We start from the raw sequence: 23,575 nt of genomic DNA, 5'->3' as shown, positions 1-23,575 counted from the left end.
CATGTATGTCACAGGGATTTCCTGATTAATCCCATCTCTTAATTATGCTTAGACAGCAGAGAAGATCCATGAATCACATGCCTAATCTCTTCAAAGAGCTCTCTGTGTGATTGAATAATCTGATTTTTTTTTAATGCTACTGAAGCACTAGAAAAAAGGTTATCTAGCCTAACCTTTGGATTTTCATCCACAGCACACTTTCTTGATAGTGAATCTACAAATTTTAGCATCTTTTGCAATCTGGATAAGTTGAGAATGTCCCATTTATCAAGTCCTGGTTTCTTTTTGTTTAAAAGTTCCTCATTCAATTTATCACTTTCCTCACACATTTCACTGTAGGCAGCAAGAAGAAACCAGGCCACACATTCAACACTATATTTAAAAATCTACTAAGCTGAATATCCAAGTTCATCACTTACTAGTTCTGCTTTACCACATAACTGTGAGACACAATTTTGCTAGACTTTCTACTACTGTATAACAAGTAACTCCTTTCCTTTACTTTTCAATAACATGTTTCTCATTTACTTCTGAGTCCTTACCAGAAGCACCTCTAACGTATGTCTATGAACATTCTGTCTATGATAATTGAGGTATTCTCTAAGGTAACACAATTTTTCTCTACTGTTTTCACTTTCTTCTTAACCCTCATCAGAAATGCCTTTACCATCTTTGTTTCTAAAAACATTCTATTTCTGACAATTTAAGTATTTTCTAGACAATATAGGTTTTCTCCACTATACCACTTCTTCCTGAGCCCTCACGAACAGAATCTTTAATATCCACAATTCTGCTCAAGGCATCAAAGATTTTCTATCATGCTCCTCAAAATTTTTCCAGCCTCTATCCAGTTCCCAGCGCTGAAGCCATTTCTATATTTTTATATATTTATTACAGCAGCACCTACTTCTAGGAACCAAAATCTGTTAATAGCTTCCTAGGGCTGCTGTCACAAATTACCACAAACTTAGCCAATTAACACAACACAAATTTATTCTCTTAGAGTTCTCGAGGTCAAAATTTTGAAATGATTCTCACTTGGCTAACATCAACGTGTTGGCAGGACTGGTTTCTTTCAGAGGCTCTACAGGAGGATCCATTTTCAGAGGATGCCTGCATTCCTCGGTTCATGGCTGTATCACTCTGACCTCTGTTTCCAACACACACATTCTTCTCTGACTCTGATCTTCCTACCTTTCCCTTATAAAGACAACTGTGATTACACTGGGCCCACCAGTATAATCCAGATAATATCCCTATTTCGAGATCCTTAACTTAATCACATCTGCAAAGTCCCTTTGTCATGTAAGGTAACATATTCACAGGTTATGAAGATTAGGATGTAGACATCTTTAGGGGGAACTATTCTGTCAGCCACAGCGATTTCATTATTAGCTGAATTCTCTTTAAAATGTTTAATCCTCTTATTATTCATTTGTATATTTATGGATTCAGCTCCCAGCTATGAATGAGAACATGTATGTGGTATTTCTCTTTCTGTACCTGGGTTGTTTCACTTAGGATAATTTTCTCCAGGCTCATCCATGTTGTTGCAAATGGTAGAATTTCATTTTTTTTTATAAGCTAACTATACTGATCTAACTACCACACATTCTACACAATTATTGAAAGTCAACATTGTACCCCACATGTAGGAATAATAAAAATTTTTTTAAATGTTTAATCCATATTTTCAATTATATAGTTTTAAGCACTGCCCCCCCTGACTGCCCATCTTACTGAACTAACATTTTTCATTTCCACATTTCAAACACTGGTTCTTTTAAAAGTTTCAGAAAGTCAACAGATGACTGGATAAAGAAAATGTGGTATATATACACAATGGAATTGTACTCAACCATAAAAAGGAATGAAATTCTGCCATTTGCAGCAAAATGGATGAGCTTAGAGAAGATTATGTTAAGTGAAATAAGCCAGGCACAGAAAGAGAAATACTGCATGTTCTCACTTATAAGTATGAGGTAAGAAGAAAGAAAGAAAGGCCACAATAAAACGTTGAACTTCAGAAGGAGAGAACAGACCTATAGCTACCAGAGGTGGGAAAGAAAGAGGGGGAAGGGGGTTAGGGAGTAATTGGGTAAGGGACACAAAGAGTAATTATGATTTGTAATGATGAATATGCTAATAATCTTGATTTGATCACTACATACTGTACACAAATACTGATAGTCAACTCTGTACTCCATAAATAGGTATAATCAAAAATAAATAAATAAGAGTTACAGAAAGAAAAAATTCAGCAACAGAATAAGATTATATATTGAATTACCCAATTCCCAGAGCTGTTATTATTTGAATAAAACCTTCATTAGTTATTATTGTTTGAAGTATTTCCAAGTTTTATTACAGGGGGAAAAAGCTAAAACCCTATCACAAAACTGTAACTATCCTAGAGTTGAAAAACATTTAAGAAATCATCTCAGTTTCAAGGATGAGAAAAATAAGGCCCAGGGAGGCTAAATGATTTACCCAATGACACCAAGCCTAATGTAGAGGTGAGACAGCATAAATTTATTTTAAGAGTAACTAATGACTAAGTGTATAGAAATCTGTTTTAAGAGCAAGCACACAGAAAGTTGCTGCATTTACATAAAAATAATTTATTGATCTCAGGTTCATGTAGATTTTTATTTAGCTATTGAGCTTCTCAAATATTGTGGCAAATGCTAATAAGATAGTTTTCTAAATAGCTAGAGGAATTTCAGATAAATTTCAACAAATTCATAAAAATGGAGACATACTTGCCAGAATGCTACACCTGATGGCTATCAGGCCAAATAAAAGGTTCTACTGCTGTTGGTCTAATGACTGGTTTGGAAAATCTAAAAGTCTATAGGCTCTATAGGTAAAATAGTTTCTGGTTTCCCTGGAGATAAGGCAATGAACTCAGTGCTCTGCTAGAACCCTAAGATAAATATCTTGTCATATATGGGCATGGTATAAAAGTGCTTCTAAGAACACTGGCATATCGGGCAGTTATTTTTTAAAGCACCTAAATTAAATTATACTATGTCCAATGCTATTAGGGCACAAAGTTTTCTTAAAATTTTGAAACAATGCATAACCTCTTACCTCACCTCTTTTAATCAAACAGTGTAAGAGATATAAAGTAAATTAAGGATAAATAATAGAAAAACATTTTTAAATTATTGTAAATGGCTGAATCATATGACCAGAAATATATATGTATATGTATATATTAATATATTTTTTTAAGTTGTAAAACTATAAAAATCCTTCAATAGAGTTTTTCAATTAAAATATATACAAATATACATGCTATATACATACATAAAAATGCTAAAGTAGAGTCCATAAACAATAATATTCACACAGACACTTAAATTTATAGTGAGAAGAGCATTAGTAAATGAATCCTACTCCTGGTTTGTAGATCAATCCCAGAGATAAGGCAATTAACTCAGTGCTCTGCTAGAACCCTAAGATAAATATCTTGTCATATATGGGCATAGCATAAAAGTGCTCTAAGAACACTGGCATATCGGCAGTTTTTTTTTTAAAGCACCTAAATTAAATTATGCTATGTCCAATGCTACCCATCTAGTAATTCCTTTCAAAAAACAACAGAACCACTTGGATACTTTAAAAATGTTAGTTTATTAAATGTATATTAGGCTTGTTGTTTTTACTAATTACAAGGTAGGTAACATAGATTTGAAGTGGTAATTAAAATATAAGGACTTTGGAAAGGCCAGTAAGAAGTGCTATTAAAATGTGAATAGGCCTCACAGTAAGTAAAAGAAAAATATTCATTATCAAGGAAGGAAAGAAAGACGACAGGGATGCGCTGGTCTTGCAGAGGGAGAGAACATACCTTGATGATACAAAGTAGAGTGGGGGGAAAGGGGGAGGGGAAGAGAGGTTGGGGATAATTGGGTTGGGGACACAGGGCATAAATGCAATTTACGGTAATGGACATGCTGCCAGTATGGATCTGGCCTTCACATCTTGGGCACAAGGTGTGACAATCAGCTTTGTATCTCATGAATATTCACAACCAATAAAAAAAAAAAGAAAGAAGTCGACACTTCAATTGAAAGTAATAAATTATGTTTGCATTGACCCCTATAACCAAATTGACCTATATAACTAAAGACTCAATAACTATGGCTGTATATATATGTGTATGTGTTATCATGTATATTATCATGTCAATAAAAATATTATAATCTTATTGAATTGATAATATTTATAGTAGCTAACAAAATTCCTCAGAGCTTTATTTTTTCAATACAATCTGATAGTGGGTAAAGACTGCAGCATAAATGTAATGTTTAAGGCTCTTTCCACCATATAGCCAAAGTACAAATGTCTAGAAAAAAGCTTAAAACTCTCATCAGCAATTTGAGGGTGAGACAAAACATAAAATATATCATGACTATAAAAAAAGAAAAAAGACATTGCTAATAAAAACAGCTTTATGTTTTCCTAGTAACAGACATAATAATTTTCTTAACAAAAATTTAAAGTATAAAGAAGAAAATAAAAATTAAATTACACCATTCAGAGCACTTCAAATATTTCACTGAACGTAATTCCATACCTAAACATACACACACACCATCTTACATAAATTGAATCACACACTATTAGTATGAAATCTCTTTTGCTCTTTTTTTTTTTTTTAAAGAAAAAAAAAAGGTCAGGGATATCTTTTCATGTCAATAAATAGGGAACTACATAATTTTTATGGCTGAAGAGTATTCTATCATAGAATGCCTCATAATTTATTTAACCAATCCCCTATTGTAAGATATTAATCTTGTTGATAATCTTTTATGCTATGATAAACATTGATAAACATCCTGTAGTAACCTGTTTACCAACTTGTCCAATCGTGTCTTAAGGTAAATTTCTACAATTAGAAGTACTGGATAAAAGAGTATGTAAAAAATGTATATTTTAAACTTTTATACCTAACAGAAAGTTTGCCTAACCCTTTTTGAAAGCCATTTGTCAGTCTGTATTAAGATCTCTAAACGGGTCCCTAGGGGAAGAGGGTGGTTTGCTGAGCAGTGGCGGGGTGGTGTCAGTGAGGGGGTGGGGAACGGTAGAGAGCTGTTCCTGCCCTGAGGGAGTGGCTGCTAGGTGACACACAAAAGGGTGCGTCATGCGTCCAGATCACAATGGGCAGGAGAGGATAAAAGGCACCGCGGGGGTGGTTTAGCAAAGGTGAGTGCGTAGATTTAGGGAGAAGAGCTGTGGGATAATGATTGGCAGTTGAGGTGCGGAATCAAAGAGTGGAAGATGCTGTGAACCCGAGTGTCAAGCTCAAGCGAAGGTCCCTCCCAAGTGAGCGCCGACATCTGCGTCCCCAGCATCTACTGGTGCCTCCGACATATGCCTGCTCTGACATCTATGAGGGCTCCAACATCTGCAAGGGCCCGACACCTGCATGCTGCGACCTCTACCTGGGCCCAGACTTTTCTGCACGCCCGACATCTCCATGCAGTAGGCAGGGAGGGCACGGTCTGGATCCAGGGGCCCAACTTTCTCTGGCACTGAGCAGTCGGTAATCAGCACCCCGCCCCTTCCTCTGACGCTGAGGGACAAAAAAGCCTGAGGAAGAGGACTGTTTGTCCATCTGCCAGAGGGGCCAGGGAAACAGGATGCCCTGCAAGTTGTGTTAAGGAAGGTGTGGAGCAGCCCCTAGGAGCTGTATTGATAAAAGACAGCCATGAACAACCAATTGATGTTACCATACTACACTGCCCAAAGCAGCACTGCAATGGGTATGTTTAATTCCTGCATGGGGAAACTGCAGCGACAGCTGTACAAAGGGGAGTATACTTTATTCAGTTATGCACCAATGTTTGAGAGTGACTTTATCCAGATCAGCAAAAGAGGAGAAGTGATTGATGTGCACAACCGTGCCCAAAAGGTGACTGTGGGAGTCGTTCGAACTAGCCCCAGCCTCACACTACCTGATGTCATGCTGCTGGCCCGACCAGCTACTGTCTGTAATGACCATACCAGATGTGGCACTGCCACCCAGGAAATAGGAAGCAATCCCACACAGATTTTAGAGCTAACCAGGCTCCTTCCCTTAAAGTTTGTAAAGATAACCATCCATAACAGTATAAAACAACAGCTTCGCCTGAAGCTTGCCACTGGCTGCTCTTTTTACCTTCAGCTGTGTGCCTCTTCAGATACAAGAGATCTTTTTGTTCACTGGGAAAACCTTATTTACATCCTGAGACCACCAGTGGCCTACAGCGGTACCCAAGCCACCCTAGCTGGCAACACACTGGGCACGTCTGTGTTTGACAGTGAGGACAGGAGCCCAGTGGTAAGTCTTTGCAGAGACTTTGAGATGGGGCCAAGGCACTTTTGAGAAAGCAGCTAAAGGTCCTGCAGAGCCTTTGGTACTGAGGCTCACCTGGATTGCATTTAGAAGGGCTCAAAGCCAAATGAGCCTCCATCTGGGGCCATGGCACACTGGGGAGGCTCCTAGTTCTTCTCCAAAGAGTTCCTCAAATCTGAATTTCAGAGATTCCTTAGTAGCAGTCAGCAATTATTAATTTCATATCCCATGTTGTAATGCTACCTACAGCATCCTGACCATGCACTGTGGTGCATATGCAACAATTTCCTCTTGTTCAGCTGTCAGAAGAGAAGGGAGACCTTGCTGGTCGCACTTTCTTTACTTCTCATATTTGTTCTTCCCCTAGGCATATGCCATGAAGTTCTGTAGAGGGGAAGAGCAATTCAGCATCACGAGCCTTCACATGAACCCTGAAATGTTTGGGCCCACGTTTTATGGTTATACTAGACAGGAATGAATCCAACATGCCTCCCACATATACTGTGTTCAAGAGTTCACACACTCCTGCAGTATCAACCTATAGTGCCTGATAAAGGGGCAGGGATGGCAGCAGGAGTAGTAGTGACAATAAGCACATTCTTATTTTCAGAGGGTACTTCGAGCACATCAGCAAGAGCTTTTGGCCTCTCACCAGAGGGTAGCATGAGTACGGGGACTGCAGGAACAGATAGACTACTGGCAAGCCTGTTGCAAAAACAGCTAAAGATTCAGTATCAGGACACCTCATCTCAGCTTTGCAGAGTGAAGGTCACATGAGTGAATAGGATGGAAACCAGAGGGTATCCACCCAGCAAGATTGACTCTTTAGTAAAGAGCCTCCAAGCCCTGTACTACACACAGTGCAGAAGCAGACATTGCATCTAAGACTGTAGAGGACAGCAATATCATTCTCTATAACACAATCCATTAACTCAAATTCCCTGCTCTAATAACATATGCTCTATTAACAGGAGAGGTAGCAATAAAACTAATGGCAATTATGACCAGGCTCTGAACTATCTTTAACTTTCCCTTAATTTGGTATTTATGATGAAATGAATAGATGACAAAATAAAATTCTGAAGATTACCCTCAAAGATATGATCCTACATCAGAGTCAAAGAGAATTCTTCTAAAACTTCCAATATATATAACAAGGAACAAAGGTAACCAATAAGAAGCAGGAAAATGAAAATAGTCAGGAAAGCAGCATGATAGCTCAGTTTTAAATATCCAGATCTAAATCATAGCACTGCCACACAATAACTGTAACTTTGAGTAGATTACCTGTTTTCTCCTTTAAATGATTACCATGAGAATTAGAGATTATGCTTGTGAAATATCTGGCACATAGTAGGCACTGTATAAACGGTAGTGATTATTATTGTCAGGAGTGTTGAGAAACAAATTTAAGGTTTATACTTTCTAGAAAGGACTTTATTTTCCCAGTCTTTTCATTCTTGATTTCCCTTCTAATTCTTTGCCCAACTTAAATCTTATTTAACTGCTTTGAAGTTATTTCATAAAAGCTCTATAGTAAATCTCAGCATTTTCCAAGAATTTTAGTCCCCTAATGTTATTTAGAATTCTAATTTTCATAAATTTAAAAGGAATTGCTTCATTTTACTTAAAGAAAATAAGTTTCTTCATTTCATTTAAAGAAACTTCATTTTATCAAAAAGGATAAAATGACATATAATATATTCTTCAGCATGAATTCCAAAGTGCTCATCTTTTAACCTATTCATTACAATTTTAGTATTCTTAGAGGCCAGAGAAAAACTAAAATATGAATACAAGATCAATTAAAAAGCTAGGTGAAAACTGGAAATTAGATCACTTTAGAATTGTAAGATCCATGATATCAGCCAATGCTCTAATTTTGCAAGTAAAAAAATCTAAGAGTTTAAAAGTAACACATCACATAGTTTGATAACCCAGATAGGTAACCTGGCCCCCTATTAAGTCTGTATTATTTCCATAATACTCATGTTTCTTCAGCTTAGCATTATACATTGAATATAAAAGACATTTGATACATGTTTGCTGGATCCAATTAAATTAAAATTTATAAATGTGAAATATAATTTATTCCAATCCAATAAATCTGGGTATATAAAAATTTACATAGCACTATACTGAATTGTACTGATCTCAATGGCTCCTGTAGCAGACCATAAGAAAGTAATTTTTCATTAGCCCTGTATGCACAGTGCTCATGGATTAATAGTTTTTTAATATTTTTATTAGGCTTAATAATTTTTAATGGCCTCCAAAAATTCTTTAGACCTAAAAAATGGTTTCAAAATTGAAAAACATTTTGCAGGTTAGATGTTCTAGCTTTGAAAATTGCAATTTTATATTACTGAGAAATTACATCTAATCAAAATAAATTACTCTTTGGATAATAATTTCAAATGAAAAAAAATTTTTTTTAATCTTTCATATTTTTACAATAAAAAGTGTTTCATGTGGTGTGTAGTTGCATTTCAGTACATTTCATATGATGCTGGAGGCTCCTTAAGAGGTTTTTAAATGACCATACTATAAAGTCTTTGCACATAGGGACCAACTTTATCTTTGTATTCAAGGACTATCAGCATGGTTACCACATTGGAGTCCTTTGTTAATCTCAGAATGAGTGATTATTAAAAGCATTGCACATTTTTGTATTTCTTTTCAAAATCTTCAACATAAATACTATTTGTCTGACTCAATATATTTTCAAATTTATATTCCTTTTGTAAATACTGTTTCAATCTGCTTCCGATTACAAATCCTGATGCTCATTACTTACTACCAGATCTTGCTATTAGGTTACAAAGTTTTCTTAAAATTCTGAAAAAAAACATATCCTCTTACCTCACCTCTTTTAATCAAACAGTATAAGAGATATAAAGTAAATTAACGACAAATAATAGAAAAAGATTTTAAAATTACTGTAAATAGCTGAATCATATGCCCAGAAATATATGTATAAGTATATATTTATGTATGTTTTTAAGTTGTAAAACCATAAAAATCCTTCAATACAGTTTTTCAATTAAAATATATACATATATACATGCTATATACATACATAAAAATGCTAAAGTAGAGTCCATAAACAATAATATTCACACACACAGTTAAATTTATAGTGAGAAGAGCATTAGTAAAAGAATCCTACTTTTGGTTTGGTAGATCAATCCCAGTAAAAAAGGGATACTGCATCTCAAACAAATATATAGATTTAATGCAGTAACAATTAAAATCCCAGTAGAAATACTTTTTAAAATTGACATAGCAATTATAAAATATAAATATTAAAAAGTAAGAAATCAAGTCAGCTAATAATTTTAATATAATAATGAATAATATTAATACTGAGTCATGCAGTTTAAAAAATAGGATTTCAGAAGCACATCTGAAAAAAAAACAGGATGAAATATAGTAAGAGGAATGTGAGTTGTTCTAAGGAAAGTCATAAGAAAACTAGGTATCAACAAGTAAAAAACAATACAAAGCCATATTTGGAATTTTTGTTAAAAGAGAGTCTAGATTAAATGAATTTTAAAAAAGGACTGAGAGGTTTAATGAATTTGACAGTTTAAAAAATTACACAAAATACTTGCACACATTCACAGATACCAATTAAGGCAAAAAGTAAAGCTGCAGATGGGGAAACTCTTGTGGTAAATGCAACTAGAATATCTGAAAAAAATAATACATTTATTGAAGTAATATCAGTTTTTGTTTTTAAAAATGGCCAAAGAAAAAATCTAATGTTACAAACTATAAAACAAAAGCAAGTTACTACCAACAATAAAAAATGGTAAAATAAAATTGTTTTAAAAAGTAAGTGCTAGTAAGGTGATAGAGAATGAAATATAATCATTATTGGTGGATTTTTTTTAAAGGAATTTATTGGGCCGAGCCCGTGGCGCACTCGTGAGAGTGCGGCGCTGGGAACGCGGCGACGCTCCCGCCGCGGGTTCGGATCCTATACAGGGATGATCGGTGCATTCACAGCGCTCACTGGCTGAACGTGGTGCGGCCGGTCTCAAAAAGGACAAAAAAAAAAAAAAAGGAATTTATTAAACTTTTAATTTAAACATCTTGATTGTACATATTGATGGGGTACAGAGTTATATTTGAATACACGTATACAATGTGTAATGATCAAATCAGAATAGTTAGCAAATTCATCATCACAAATACTTGTCAGTTCTTTGTGATGAGAACATTTAAGCTCCTCTCTTCTAGCCATCTGAGAGCATACAATAAATTATTATTAATTATAGATGCCTAATACTACTATACAACACTAGAACTTATTTTTTCTACATAACTGTAATTTTGTGTCCATTAATGAATTTCTCTCTATTCCTGCCTCTACCCTCTCCTTCCCAGCCTCTAGAAACCACAGTTCTACTCTCTACTTCTAAAAATTCAGGGGTTTCTTTAGCTCACATATGAGTGAGAACATGCAGAATTTATCTTTCTGTGCCTAACTTATTTCACTTAACATAATGTCTTCCAGATTCACCCATATTGCTACAAATGACAGGATTTCATTCTTTATCATGGCTGAGTAGTATTCCATTGCGTATGTACACCTCATTTTCTTTATCCATTTATCTGCTGATGGATACCTAGGTTTATTCCATATCTTGGCTATTGTGAATAGTGTTGCAATAAATATGCGGGTGCAAATATCTCTTTGTTATGCTAATTTGCTTTCCTTTGGATAAAAACCCAGCAGTTGAATTTTATTTATTATTATTATTATTATTATTATTATTATTATTATTATTATTATTATTATTATTATTATTATTATTATTATTATTATTATTATTATTATTATTATTATTATTATTATTATTATTATTATTATTATTATTATTATTATTATTATTATTATTATTATTATTATTATTATTATTATTATTATTATTATTATTATTATTATTATTATTATTATTATTATTATTATTATTATTATTATTATTATTATTATTATTATTATTATTATTATTATTATTATTATTATTATTATTATTATTATTATTATTATTATTATTATTATTATTATTATTATTATTATTATTATTATTATTATTATTATTATTATTATTATTATTATTATTATTATTATTATTATTATTATTATTATTATTATTATTATTATTATTATTATTATTATTATTATTATTATTATTATTATTATTTGCTCAGGATTGCTTTGGCTATTCTGGGTCTCTTGTGGTTCCATACAAATTTTAGGATTTTTTTTCTATTTCTGTGAAAATGTCATTGATATTTTGATAGGGACTGCATTGAATCTGTAGATTGCTTTGGGTAGTATGGTCATTTTAAAAATATTAATTCTTGTAATCCATAAACATGGGATGTATTTCCATTTTTTGCATGTCCTCTTTAATTCCTTTCATCAGTGGTTTGTAATTTTCATTGTAGAGATCTTTCACCTCCTTAGTTAAATTTATTCCTAAGTATTTTATTTGGCGGGAGCGCCGCCGCGCTTCCCAAGCGGTGCACTTATCCAGTGCGCCACCGGGCCGGCCAAGAGATTGCTTTCTTGATTTCTTTTTCTACTAGTCCATCATTGGTGTACATGAACACTACCGATTTTTGTATGTTGATCATACGGTAATTCTATTTTTAGTTTTTTGATGAACCTTCATACAATTTTCTATAATGGCTGTACTAATTTCTTCTTTGACCCATTGGTTGTTCAGAAGCATGTTGTTCCATTTCCATGTATTTGTATAGTTTCCAAAGTTTCATTTATTATTTATTTCTACTTTTATTCCATTGTGGTCTGAAAAAATACTTACATGATTTCAATCCTTTTAAATTTGTTGAGACTTGATTTGTGGCCTAATGTGGTCTATCCTGGAGAATGATCTGTGTTCTGATGAGAAGAATGTGCATTCTGCAGTTGTTGGATGAAATGTTCTATAAATGTCTGTCAAGTCCATTTGGTCTATAGTGCAGTTTAAATCCAATGCTTCTTTGTTGATTTTTTGTCTTCATGATCTGTCCAATGATGACAGAGGTGTATTGAAGTCCCCAACTATTATTGTATTGGGGTCTATCTCACCCTTTAGATCCCAATAATATTTGCTGTATATATCTGGGTGTTTTGATGTTGGGTGTACATATATTTACAATTGTTATATCCTCTTCCTGAAGTGATCCCTTTATCATTATATAATATCCTTCTTTATCTCTATAAAAAGTTTTAGGTTTAAAATCTGTTTTATCCAATATAAATATAGCTACTCCTGCTCGTATTTTGTTTCTATTAGCATAGAATATCTTTTTCCATCCCTTCACTATTTTATATGTCTTTGCAGGTGAAGTGCATTTCTCGCATGCATCATATAGTTAGGCCTTTTGTTTTAATCAACTCAGCCTGTCTATATTTTTTAAATAGGGAATTTAATCCATTTACATTTAAGGCTGTTATTGAAAGGTATTCCCTTACTACTGACATTTTGTTTATTTTTTATGGTTGTTTTATATATCTTTTATTCTTTTCTTTCCCTTTTATTGTTTGTCTTTGCTGTTTGGTGGTTTTTTATAGTGATAAGATATAATTTCTTTCTCTTTCTCATATGCATATCTGCTTGACCAGTGAGTTTTATCCTTTTGTATATTATAATGACTGTAGTTGTTGTTCTTTTGCTTCCAGATGGTGGACTCTTTAAGGGATGGTCTTGTGGTGATGAATTCCCACACTTTTTGTTTGTATTTCTCCTTCATTTCTGAAGGACAAATTTGCTGAGCATAGTGTTCTTGGCTGGTAGTTTCTTCTCTTTCAACACTTTGAATACATCATCCAATCTTCTGATGGCCAGTATAGTTTCTACTGAGATTCTGTTATTAGTCTGATGGGGATTCTCTTCTAGGTGGTTTGGTGCTTTTCTCTTGCTGCTTTTAGAATTCCTGCATTGTCTTTGACTTCTGACAATTTGACTACAATATGTCTCAGAGAGATGTTTTATGGATTAAATCTGTTCGAGGATCTTTCAATCTCTTGGATCTGGAAGCTCATATCCCAATTCTTGGGAAGTTTTCAGCTATTATTTTGTTTTATAAGTTTTTGATGCCTTTTCCCTTTTCTTTTCATTCCAGAACACCCATAATACAGATGTTTGCACACTTAAAGTTGTCCCATAGACTCACAGGCTTTCCTTTTTTAAAAAAATTTACCCAACTAGATTATTTCAAAAAACCTGTCTTCAAATTCAGAAATTCTTTCCTCTGTTTGATCTTGCTTGTTGCTTAAACTCCTGGTTGTATTTCTTAATTTATTTAATGAATTCTTCACTTCTAAGACTTCTGCCTGATTCTCTTTGTTGAATTTCTCCTTTAGGTCCTGTATTAGTCCATTTCTGCTGCTTATAACAAAATACACAGACCTGGGCAATTCAGAAGAAGACAAAATTTATTGCTTACAGTTTCAGAGGCAGGGAAGCCCAAAGTCCAGGGATCACATCTGGTGAAGGTCTTCTTTGGCAGTGGCTTCAGTGACACAGGGTATCACCTTGCAAGATGGCATAAGCAGGGAGAGAGAACTTCTCATGTGCTCTTCTTTTAAATCCCTCAGATCCAAGCCCCTGACCGCCATTTTTAATCCATTCACTATAGCATGGCCCTCCAATCTAATCACCTCTTCAAGGCCCCACCTTTCAACCACCACAAAAGGATTTCCTTCCCTCTTAACACTTTCTCAGTGGGTACCAAGACTCCAACACATTAAACTTGGGGGTATGCAGTTCAATTCATAATAGATCCTGGATTATTTTTCTGATTTTTTTTGTGCTGCTGGTATTTTCTTGCATCTCATTAAGTTTCCTTAAGATTATTATTTGGAATTCCCTTACAGGCATTTCATAGATTTCATTTCCTTTGGGCTCTGGTACTGGAGATTTGTGGTTTAGTGGATTGTTCTGGGTGAGGTCACTGGGATCATGGGCAGCGGACCCTCAAGAGACACACTGTGTTACTCTGCAGCTCCTCAGCTAAAGTAGGCCACTCAGTGTAAGGTCACTGGAGTCATGAGCAGGACCCTGATCCCCCAAGAGAGATGTTGGGTCACTCTGAAGCTCCTCAGCTGGAATGGAACACTCTGGGCAAGGCTGCTGAGGTTGTGGGCAGGACCATGTGCCCCAAGAGAGACACCAGGGTGCTCTGGAGCTCCACTCTGGCTGCTCTGAGTGAGGCCTCTGCAGTCATGGGCAATCCCTTGCACCCCCAAGAGAGAAACTGGGTCACTCTGCAGCTCTTCAGCTGGAGTGGGCCACCCTGTGCAAGGTCTCTGGGGTTGTAGGTAGTACCCTACACCTCCAAGAGAGATGCTGGGGTGATCTGCATCTGTTCAGCTGGAGTGGCCCTTTCTGGGTGAAGTCATCGGGGCCATGAATAGGCCCTCACACACCCAGGAGAAACACTGGGTCACTCTGCAGCACCTCAGCTGGAGTGGGCTGTCCCACACAAGGTTGCTGGGGTTGTGGGCAGGCCCCTGTGCCCCTGAGAGAGAAGCTGAGTCACTCTGAAGCCCCTCAGCTGGAATGGGCTGCCCTCTGCAAGGCTGCTGAGGTTATGGGTGGGTCCCTGTACCCAAAAGAGTTGCTAGGTCACTCTTTAGTTCCCCAGCTGGGGTGGGTGGTCTTGGATGGGCTAGAGCTACAGATAGGACTCTGTGCCCCCAACAGTGATATGTGGGGGCTTCAAGTTTCCTACCTGGAGTGGGTGACTCTGGACAGGTTTGCTGGAGCTGCAGTAGGACTCTATGCCCCTGAGAGAGGTTCAAGAGTACTCCACTGAAGACAGCAGGACTGCTGGCAGTGGCAAAAAGCCCTGATTGGTTGGTTTTCTGGCTCCAGAAAGTTCATGCACTGGCTGCTTCTGTCCCGGGGATGGCCTCCACACCGTGCTAGACTGCCTGTGCCCAAGAATGCAGAGCACCACATGGGCTCAGGTGTCAGAGTCACGGTATGATGATGGGGCCTTAGGGCTATGGAGATGCTGGGGCTTTGGGGGCCCAGGGCGAAATGCACTCAGGTATTGGCTCTGATCCCAAAATAGAGGCATCCTGCAGCAACCCAGGACTGGAAGATGGGACGGGCTGAGAGTGAACTCCATCTCTGGATCACTGTAGTCACATGGGTTCCCAGAAGCTCTCACACGGGACTCAAGGCCTACAAAGGCCATGCAGCTTCCCTGTAGCTTGGATTGCAGGCATCTGTGGCACAGGCGGGGACTATTCAGGATTCTCCTTGCCTATCTTTTTCCAGCAATAAAAAGTCTTTCCTGGCTCCAAGCCAGTCTTGGTCAGGTGCTTCACTTGTCTTTCTATGCTGCCATTAAGAGTTTCTAAACCTAAGGGTGTCTCCCTTACCCTTTTGCTGAATTCTGGTGTTTTCTCCAAGAAACTCTATTCATCGTATGATTATCCACTTGTTTTGGACTTTCTTTGCATCAGAGGTGAGAGCTGAGTACCTCTAGTCAGCCATCTTACCCCTCAGTTTCCTTGATGGCTTTTTGACTAGCAGAGTAATCTGGCTATTATGGTAAGAACCCTAATACTTTATTTTGTTCCAAGACTTCTACTTTTTAAGATATAATTTAAAATAATGATTAAAAAATGTATTCTCACAAGAACATTAAATTAATTAGAGGAAAAAAATAGAAACATTCAATTATTGGTGAACTGTTAAGCAAATGAGAGCATATTAATAAAATAAGACTCATGATTCTTAATTTGTTTTCCACTTTACCCATATAGATATGAGGTAAATACCAATATGTAAAAACTTTAAGTAAAGACATAAAGCCCTAGAATATACACATTTGCTCATTTATTCACACACCTATTTCTTAGTTCTGACTATATGCCAGGAACTACACTGGCATTAGATCCTAGATGTTGAGCACAAGAAGGTTGAGTCTCTACCTTATAGATCTCACAGTCCTGTATATATTGACACTTCTGTAACAGTTACAATAAACCATATTAAAAGTCCAACGAGGAGATTTTTTATTGATTTTGAATGTCCTATTTAGCTTTCTATAATAAATTAATATTAGAATTTGATTAGGAAAAAATTGTCTGTGACATAGAGATGAGAAAAACATGATGGTTTCTTCTACATGTTTCCTATTTGTTGTAAAACAGAAAAATATTTTTGAGATATGACACTTTCCTGAACAATTACTGCGAATCATTTTCTTTTCCATCCATAATCTTTGAGGTTAATCTTTTAACATACTCCTTTGTATTAAGTTCTTTTTCATCTTCTGTAGAGATATTTTCATTATAGCTTCAAAATTTCTAACTCTGGAATATTTTGTTTAGTTCTGAAACTTCTCTAAGCGCTTATGGTCCGTAACACACAACAGGAATTTGAAGGTGATACAATAGAATTAAAGTTGACTTAATAAATAGTGAAATGATTTCAAGCTTGTAGACAATGTTCTAGCAGCGTTCTGGTCTCATTTTTGTATTGTACTCCAAAATCCTCAGTAGTACACATTCACATTGTGACTGTGATCCACAGTGACTTACTATGCTGAGAAAAAACATCACTGGGTATGCTTTTAAAGAACCTTAACAAATTTCCTTGTAACTACATCTTAGATCACTTCTAATTACTTTTTTAAAATAGTATTCTTTAAAATGATATATTTCTGCCTCATAAACAAGATAACTTTTCTGTATCATATCATCCTAAATTTTTAAAAAATACAATTATATACATTATGCCTTTGCATATGAACACACATGCACAGTCAGTTACATGCACATTTCACTTGACACTAACTGAAGAAAAGTTACAAAATGAACAAGATACTAATTGGATTGGGGGGGGATATGTAATTTTAAAAACATAGACAACCATTTTTATGTTTTATTGTACCTTAATAAAAGCAAACCTTTACCTGTGCAAGCATGGGGAAGCCAAGGTTCCTACATCCATTACAAGGAGTTAATGCTTCCCAAAGTCCTGAGGGCCCACAAGTGTTTTCATCATCATCCTCTTCTTCCACTTCTGGTGACAAATTTATTGTAGATGAAGTTCTCTGAAATTAAATTTATATTATATCAATATATTATATCAATGTTATTTAGGTATCTTAACATCAATTAAATTATATAAATTACTTGTGGTATATCTTAGCAAGCAAAAGTCAGCTCACTTCTACCCATAGTTATATGGCTATGCCATGTAACTGAGCCAAAAATATGTATAATTCAACTTAAGTTGAAGTGAGAAAGCTGGGTGAATTAAAAAGAGTAGAGATGGGAGCGACAAAGAAATAATGCAAGAAATTTTGTAGAAACTAAAGGAAAATTCCATATTCAAAGAACCTGCTGAATGCCCAGAAGGCTGGATTTAGGGGGGAAAAATGCATATAAACATTAAGAGAATATATTTGTCTAAAGGTCTTCAGAATGTAGTGTTCAGCCCTGAGAGTGATTACTGAAGTTAGTAAAGATATTCTACATATTGGCTGTAAATAACAACCCCCCTAAAAAAAAGTTGTTGCTCTTAAAAATAGAATATGACTTTCTTCTTCCCCCTATTCAAACAAGTTTTATGCATTCACATCTTAACTTTCCCTTTATCAATTGTCAGTAACTAAGAAATAATAAAATTAAATAGTTCCTCAATCACTTTCCATAAAATACAGTAATAATAATACCTGAGTTACAATGAGAACTATGTGACTTGCAGTGTCATAAGATCATTATTAATTATTTTAATTTACACAACAGCCCTTTGAGGCAAATATTATTTTTTCCCTCATTTTATAAACGAAGAATCTAAAGCACAGAAAGGTCAAGTAGAGCCCAGGGTCACAGAGCCGGTAAGTGGCAGAAAAAGAATTCTAAGCCAGACTACCAGACTGTAGAGCTTACTCTCCCTTAACCGCTATGTTATGAAACCTTTGATTTGTCACAATATCCTGTAAAAGACAACATACCGAAAAACCACGCTGATGTAATTGCAGTTAAAATAAAAGAAATATTTGTTGAATACGTTTCTGCTACATGATTATACTCCTAACAACATTTTGCTGTGACAGCCAGTGAAAGTTTCTGTAATTTGGTACGTAGCAGCCCATACTTCTGTAAGTATACATTTCTCAAATTAAATTAAAGGTGATTATCATGGGGATTTTTTATTGTTCAGATCCTCTGGGTGAAAAAAATCTTAGGAAGTCTAAAACCTTAACCTAGCAAGAGCATTTATATATTTGATCAATACTGTTCACAAAAATGAATAAAATGTTCAAAGAGGTATATCCTTCTCCAACTCATGATCAGTTAATGGTCTGGCCATCAATATTGACATGGCATGGCACTATAAACCATTACATAGTTGGCTAAGAACTATCAACGTTTCATAGATTAATCTGTTCTTTATTTTTGATAGAATAATTGGTTCTATTTTTGTGAATGGTACTATAATTATTTAATCCAATCATACGGAGAACTTCCTCCATCTCTTTCCCTTCCCTAAAGAAAAAAAAAATCTGTTTATGTCTCTTACCTGTTCATAAATCTCTAATTACTTTCATTCCACCGTGAATAATATCCAAATTTCTTAATCTGGCTTCAAGGTTCTATTTTATTATTACTATTATTGTTTTGTTTTGGCAGCTGGCTGGTAAGAGGATCTGAACCCTTGACCATTGTGTTATCAGCACCACACTCTAACCAAGTGAGCTAACCAGCCAGACCCCAGCAAGGTTCTATTTTTGAGTTCTATTTCTTATTTCATTATATTCATCCCAGATTATAACCAGGTGGAATTGTTTACCCTTGCCTAATCATGCTCCACACATTTATTCAAGCTTCCCACCTTACCATTCTGTATGGCATATTGTAGTGGTTAAGAGTGTAAGCTCTAAAATTAGAGTCCTGAATTCAAGTGCCAACTGCCCCACTTATTGGCTGTATGATTTTCAGCAGATATGACCACTGTCAGCCTCATTTGCCTTATCTGTGTAATGGAAAATAATACAGTAGAATCTCCCTCAGGATTTCTTCCTGATAATGAAATGAAATAATGAATATAAAGTGCCTGACACATAATAAGTTTTCAATAAACATTAACTAGCATTTTTAGATCTTATTTTCTTGGAATCCCACTGATTCAAAATATAGTTCAGATTTCATCCCTTACATAAAATTTTCTACATTTCCCCCAAACATAAATGATGTCACCTTCTCCTGAATGTCTATAGTTCTTTGTGTGAGTTTGTGTATTATAATTTTTCACACACCCCTTGAGATGATAGCATAGTGGCAAAGAGCATTGGCTTTGAAGTCAAATAAATGCACATTCAAGTACGAGCTCTGCCACTTCCAAGCTGTGTAACTTTGAACAAATCATATAATCTTATTAATCCTCAGTTTCTTTATCTGTAAAAGTAGAAATAATAGTTCCTATTTGTTAAGGCTGCATGAGGATAAAATTAATGGCTTGACAGTGACTGGCACATAAAAGTAATCAGTAAGTATTGCTATTTTTACTATTATCTTTATCCTGAAGGAGTTGTACACATACAGCATAGACACACACTCACACACACACACATACACGTGTGGCTTGCTTACCCTAGTTAATTGTAAGTTATTTGAATGAAAACATTGCCTTATTCACATTTGTATCTCTCACAATGTGTTGTGCATAATAGAACCTAATAAATATTTATTGAATAAATTATTGAATAAATGAACTTTAAACTATCATTTTCATTTTGATACCTAGAAAATTTTACTAATATTAAGGGGCGTACATAATTGTATCACAAATATCCTGATTGCTATTTTAGTTTTATTTTATATTAACCGTTATCAGTAGCTTTAACAGAAATGAAGAAATTTATCAGTGGTTTAGTACTGCCCCCTAACGACAGTATATAAATTGGCTGTGTCAAGCCATAATTTTTAACTTTATTTCTTTACAACTAAAGATGCCTTGGAAAGATTTTATCAAGCTAAATATAATCTCCAACTATATATTGAAAAGAAGCCACATGAACACACTTAAACTGACAGGGTTTCCTTTATTCCTAATGCCTTTTACACTTTTTACTGGAGATCCAACTGTGTTCTTAAAATTCCAGAAAAATGTGAAAGTTCTTCTAGAGAGAATAGACTGTATAGTTTGAGCCTGTTAGTTTTCCTGGTTGCTACATGGTAATTATATAGAAGCAAGATCAGATCAATTCTACATTGCAATGAAAAAACTGTCATAATAGATAAATACCACGGGGAGACAAATTTGAGCTCAATCAAAGAAAAATACTCTCTAAAATAATTACTGTATATCAGTCTAACATGGAAGAAATGGGACTTCCCTTTGAGGTGGGGTGTGTGTCTGTATGTGTGTATAATTTTTCATATATTTTATATATGCCATATAAAATGTAATTATTTAAAAATTATATATAATGGTGCTTTATAATTTATAAAATGCTTTCAGATACATAACAGCCCAATAAAGTAAAGGAAGGATTATCCATATTTTACAAGCGAAGAAACTAATGCTTAAGATGGTACTCAACTTTTAAGATTATCCTACAAAAAAGGCCAGATAATCCATGACCTCTGACTAGGTCCTATTATCTTTCTATCACACCATGGAAGCAAGCTCCTAATTATTAGAATTCTTCAAAAGGACAACAGGGGCCGGCCCGGTGGCGCACTGGAGAGTGTGCAGCTTGGGAGCGCGGCGGCGCTCCCATCGAGGGTTCGGATCCCATGTGGAGACCGGTTCCCGCTCACTGGCTGAGTGCGGTGCGGGCGCAACACCGAGGGTTGCGATCCCATTACCAGTCAGTAAAAAAAGAGAAAAAGGAAAAAAAAAAAAGGACAACAGACGTTCTAAACAGTCTAACGTAACTGTCAGTGCAAAGGGAACAGGCAAAGAGGCAGAATCCAGGAAGGAGGCAAATGGATATCAAAACAAAGGACAACAAGTTAAAATGGGTTAGCAGTGTGGTCTACCTAAAAGGATAGCCACAGGTCTTTTTGTCATTGTTTCTCAAAAATGAAATTGTTTTATTGATTTTTTACGAAAATTAAAGTAATACATGTGCCTTGGGTTGGACATCCTCCAAAAACTTAATCCCCACTGTAATTGTTAAGGGTAGGAAATCCTACTATGGTAATAGAAGGGTGGCTCCTTGAAGAGGCGATTAAATTGCAGGACCATGCTGCAGTGAACGATTAAAAATGATGGTCATGGGCATGGTTTGGAGGGATTTAAAAGGAGAGTGAATGAGGAGGTTAGTGTCTTTCTCTGCTCCACCATTTTCTGCCATGTGAGACCCCTGGGTCACTGTCACCACCACCAAGGCCTTCACCAAATGTGTTCCCTGGACTTCAAACCTCCCAGCCTATGAAAAACTAAGCAATAAATTTCATCATCTTACAAAGTACCCAGTTCCAGGCATTTTGCTATAAGCAAGAGAAACAGACTAATATACTTGCCTTTCTGGTATGCACCACTTGGTCATGACGTATAATTTTTTTTTTATTTGACTACGATTTTTTTTATTTTAAAATGATAATAAAACTTATAAGCTCAAAAACTACACATATACACATATATAGTGATATGAAGAGTCTTTCAAAAAGTTCATGGAAAGATTCGTATTATCTTTTAATTCCATTTTCCCACGAACTTTTTGAAGTACCCTTGTACATATATTTGGACAATGCTCAATGGCCAAGAATTTAAACCAATATTTGGCCAAAACCTAAAATCAGTCATCATGGAATGAACTTATGGAACACAATATTTTAATTTTAAATGACGTATAATCTTTTTAATGTATCACTGGACTTCATTTGTTACTATTTTGTTAAGGATTTTTAAGAGTGTGTTCATGAGTGATACTGATCTATAGTTTTCTCTTTGTGAAATGCTTTGATATCACACTAATGCTGGTCTACTACAGTAAGTTGGAATTGACCCTCATCCTTTATTTTCTAAAAGCATTTCACCCATGAATCATCTAGGCCTGAAGTTTTCTTTTGGGAAAAACTTTAATTATGAATTGTGCTTCTTTAACCAATATAAACATGTTTAGATTTTATATTTCTTCTTGAGTCACTTTTCATAATTTGTGTCTTTGAAGTAATTCCTCCATTCATCTAGGTTGCCAGATTTATTGGCATAAAGTCATATTGTTCCTTTATTATACTCTTTATTATCTTGGATCTGTTTTCATATCCCCCTTTTTATTCCTGATATTGTTAATTTGTTTTCTTTTCTCTTCTTCTTGATCACCCTAGGTAGAGGTTTATAAATTTTATTAATTTTTTCAAAGAATTAGCATTTGGTTTCATTGCTTTTTTTGTTTGATTTTCTTATTGGTTGTTCATATTATATTTCATTGATTTTGATTTTAATCATTTTCACTTTGGGTTTAATTTCCTCTTTTATCTCATTTCTTCATGTTAACGCTTAGGTTATTTATTTAAGATCTCTTTCCTTTTCTCATATAAGAATTGGATTCTATGAGTCTCCCTCTAAACACTAACTTTATCTACAAATTTTCATATTCTTTGCTCTTATTTGCATTCAGTTCAAAGCACTTTCTAATTTTCTGTGTGATTTCTACTTTGACACAGTGGTTATTTATGAAGCATGTTGTATTAGTCTGTTCATGTTGCTATGACAAAAATACCTGAAACTGGGTAATTTATAAGGAAAAGAGGTTTATTTGGCTTACGAATCTGGGACAGACTTCAGGCTACTTCTGCTGATGGCAGAAAGTGGCAGGCAGCCAGCAGGTACAAGCAGATCACATGGCAAGAGGAAGCAAGAAAGAGAGGGGAGGTGCCAGGGTCTTTTAAACAACAAAGCTCTCACGGGAACTAATAGAGCGAGAACTCACTCATTAATCCCCCCACTCAGGGAGAGCATTAATCCAATGAGGGATCTGCCCCCATGACTCAAACAGCTTCCTGCACTGCCACATTGGGGATCAAATTTCCACGAGTTTTGGTGGGGACAACACATCCAAACTCCATCACATGTTATTTAATTTCCAGTTATTTGGGAATTTTTCCAAATGCTTTTCTGTTAATTTTTAATTTCATTTCAATCTGGCTTACATTGTTTCTAACAAGTCTGCTTCTTTCTTATCTTTGTTCCTCTCTACATAAAGTAATTATTTTTTCCTCTGGCTGCT

The 23,575-nt window shown here is 35.3% G+C and overlaps 1 protein-coding gene across 1 annotated transcript; it reads left to right on the top strand.

Moving 5' to 3' along the window:
• Positions 1-5,719: 5,719 nt before the first annotated feature.
• Positions 5,720-6,824, top strand: FAM71C (family with sequence similarity 71, member C). The gene is made up of 2 exons (XM_008590924.1): positions 5,720-6,331; positions 6,714-6,824. Exons 1-2 carry the CDS (start codon positions 5,720-5,722, stop codon positions 6,822-6,824), a joined length of 723 nt encoding a protein of 240 aa, XP_008589146.1.
• Positions 6,825-23,575: the final 16,751 nt, after the last annotated feature.

The sequence above is a fragment of the Galeopterus variegatus genome, unplaced genomic scaffold (assembly GCF_000696425.1).
Source record: "Galeopterus variegatus unplaced genomic scaffold, G_variegatus-3.0.2 Scaffold6458, whole genome shotgun sequence".
NCBI classification, from domain to species: Eukaryota; Metazoa; Chordata; class Mammalia; order Dermoptera; family Cynocephalidae; genus Galeopterus; species Galeopterus variegatus.
The sequence above is the reverse complement of the archived record's forward strand: the minus strand, read 5'-3'. Positions and strand labels throughout refer to the sequence as shown.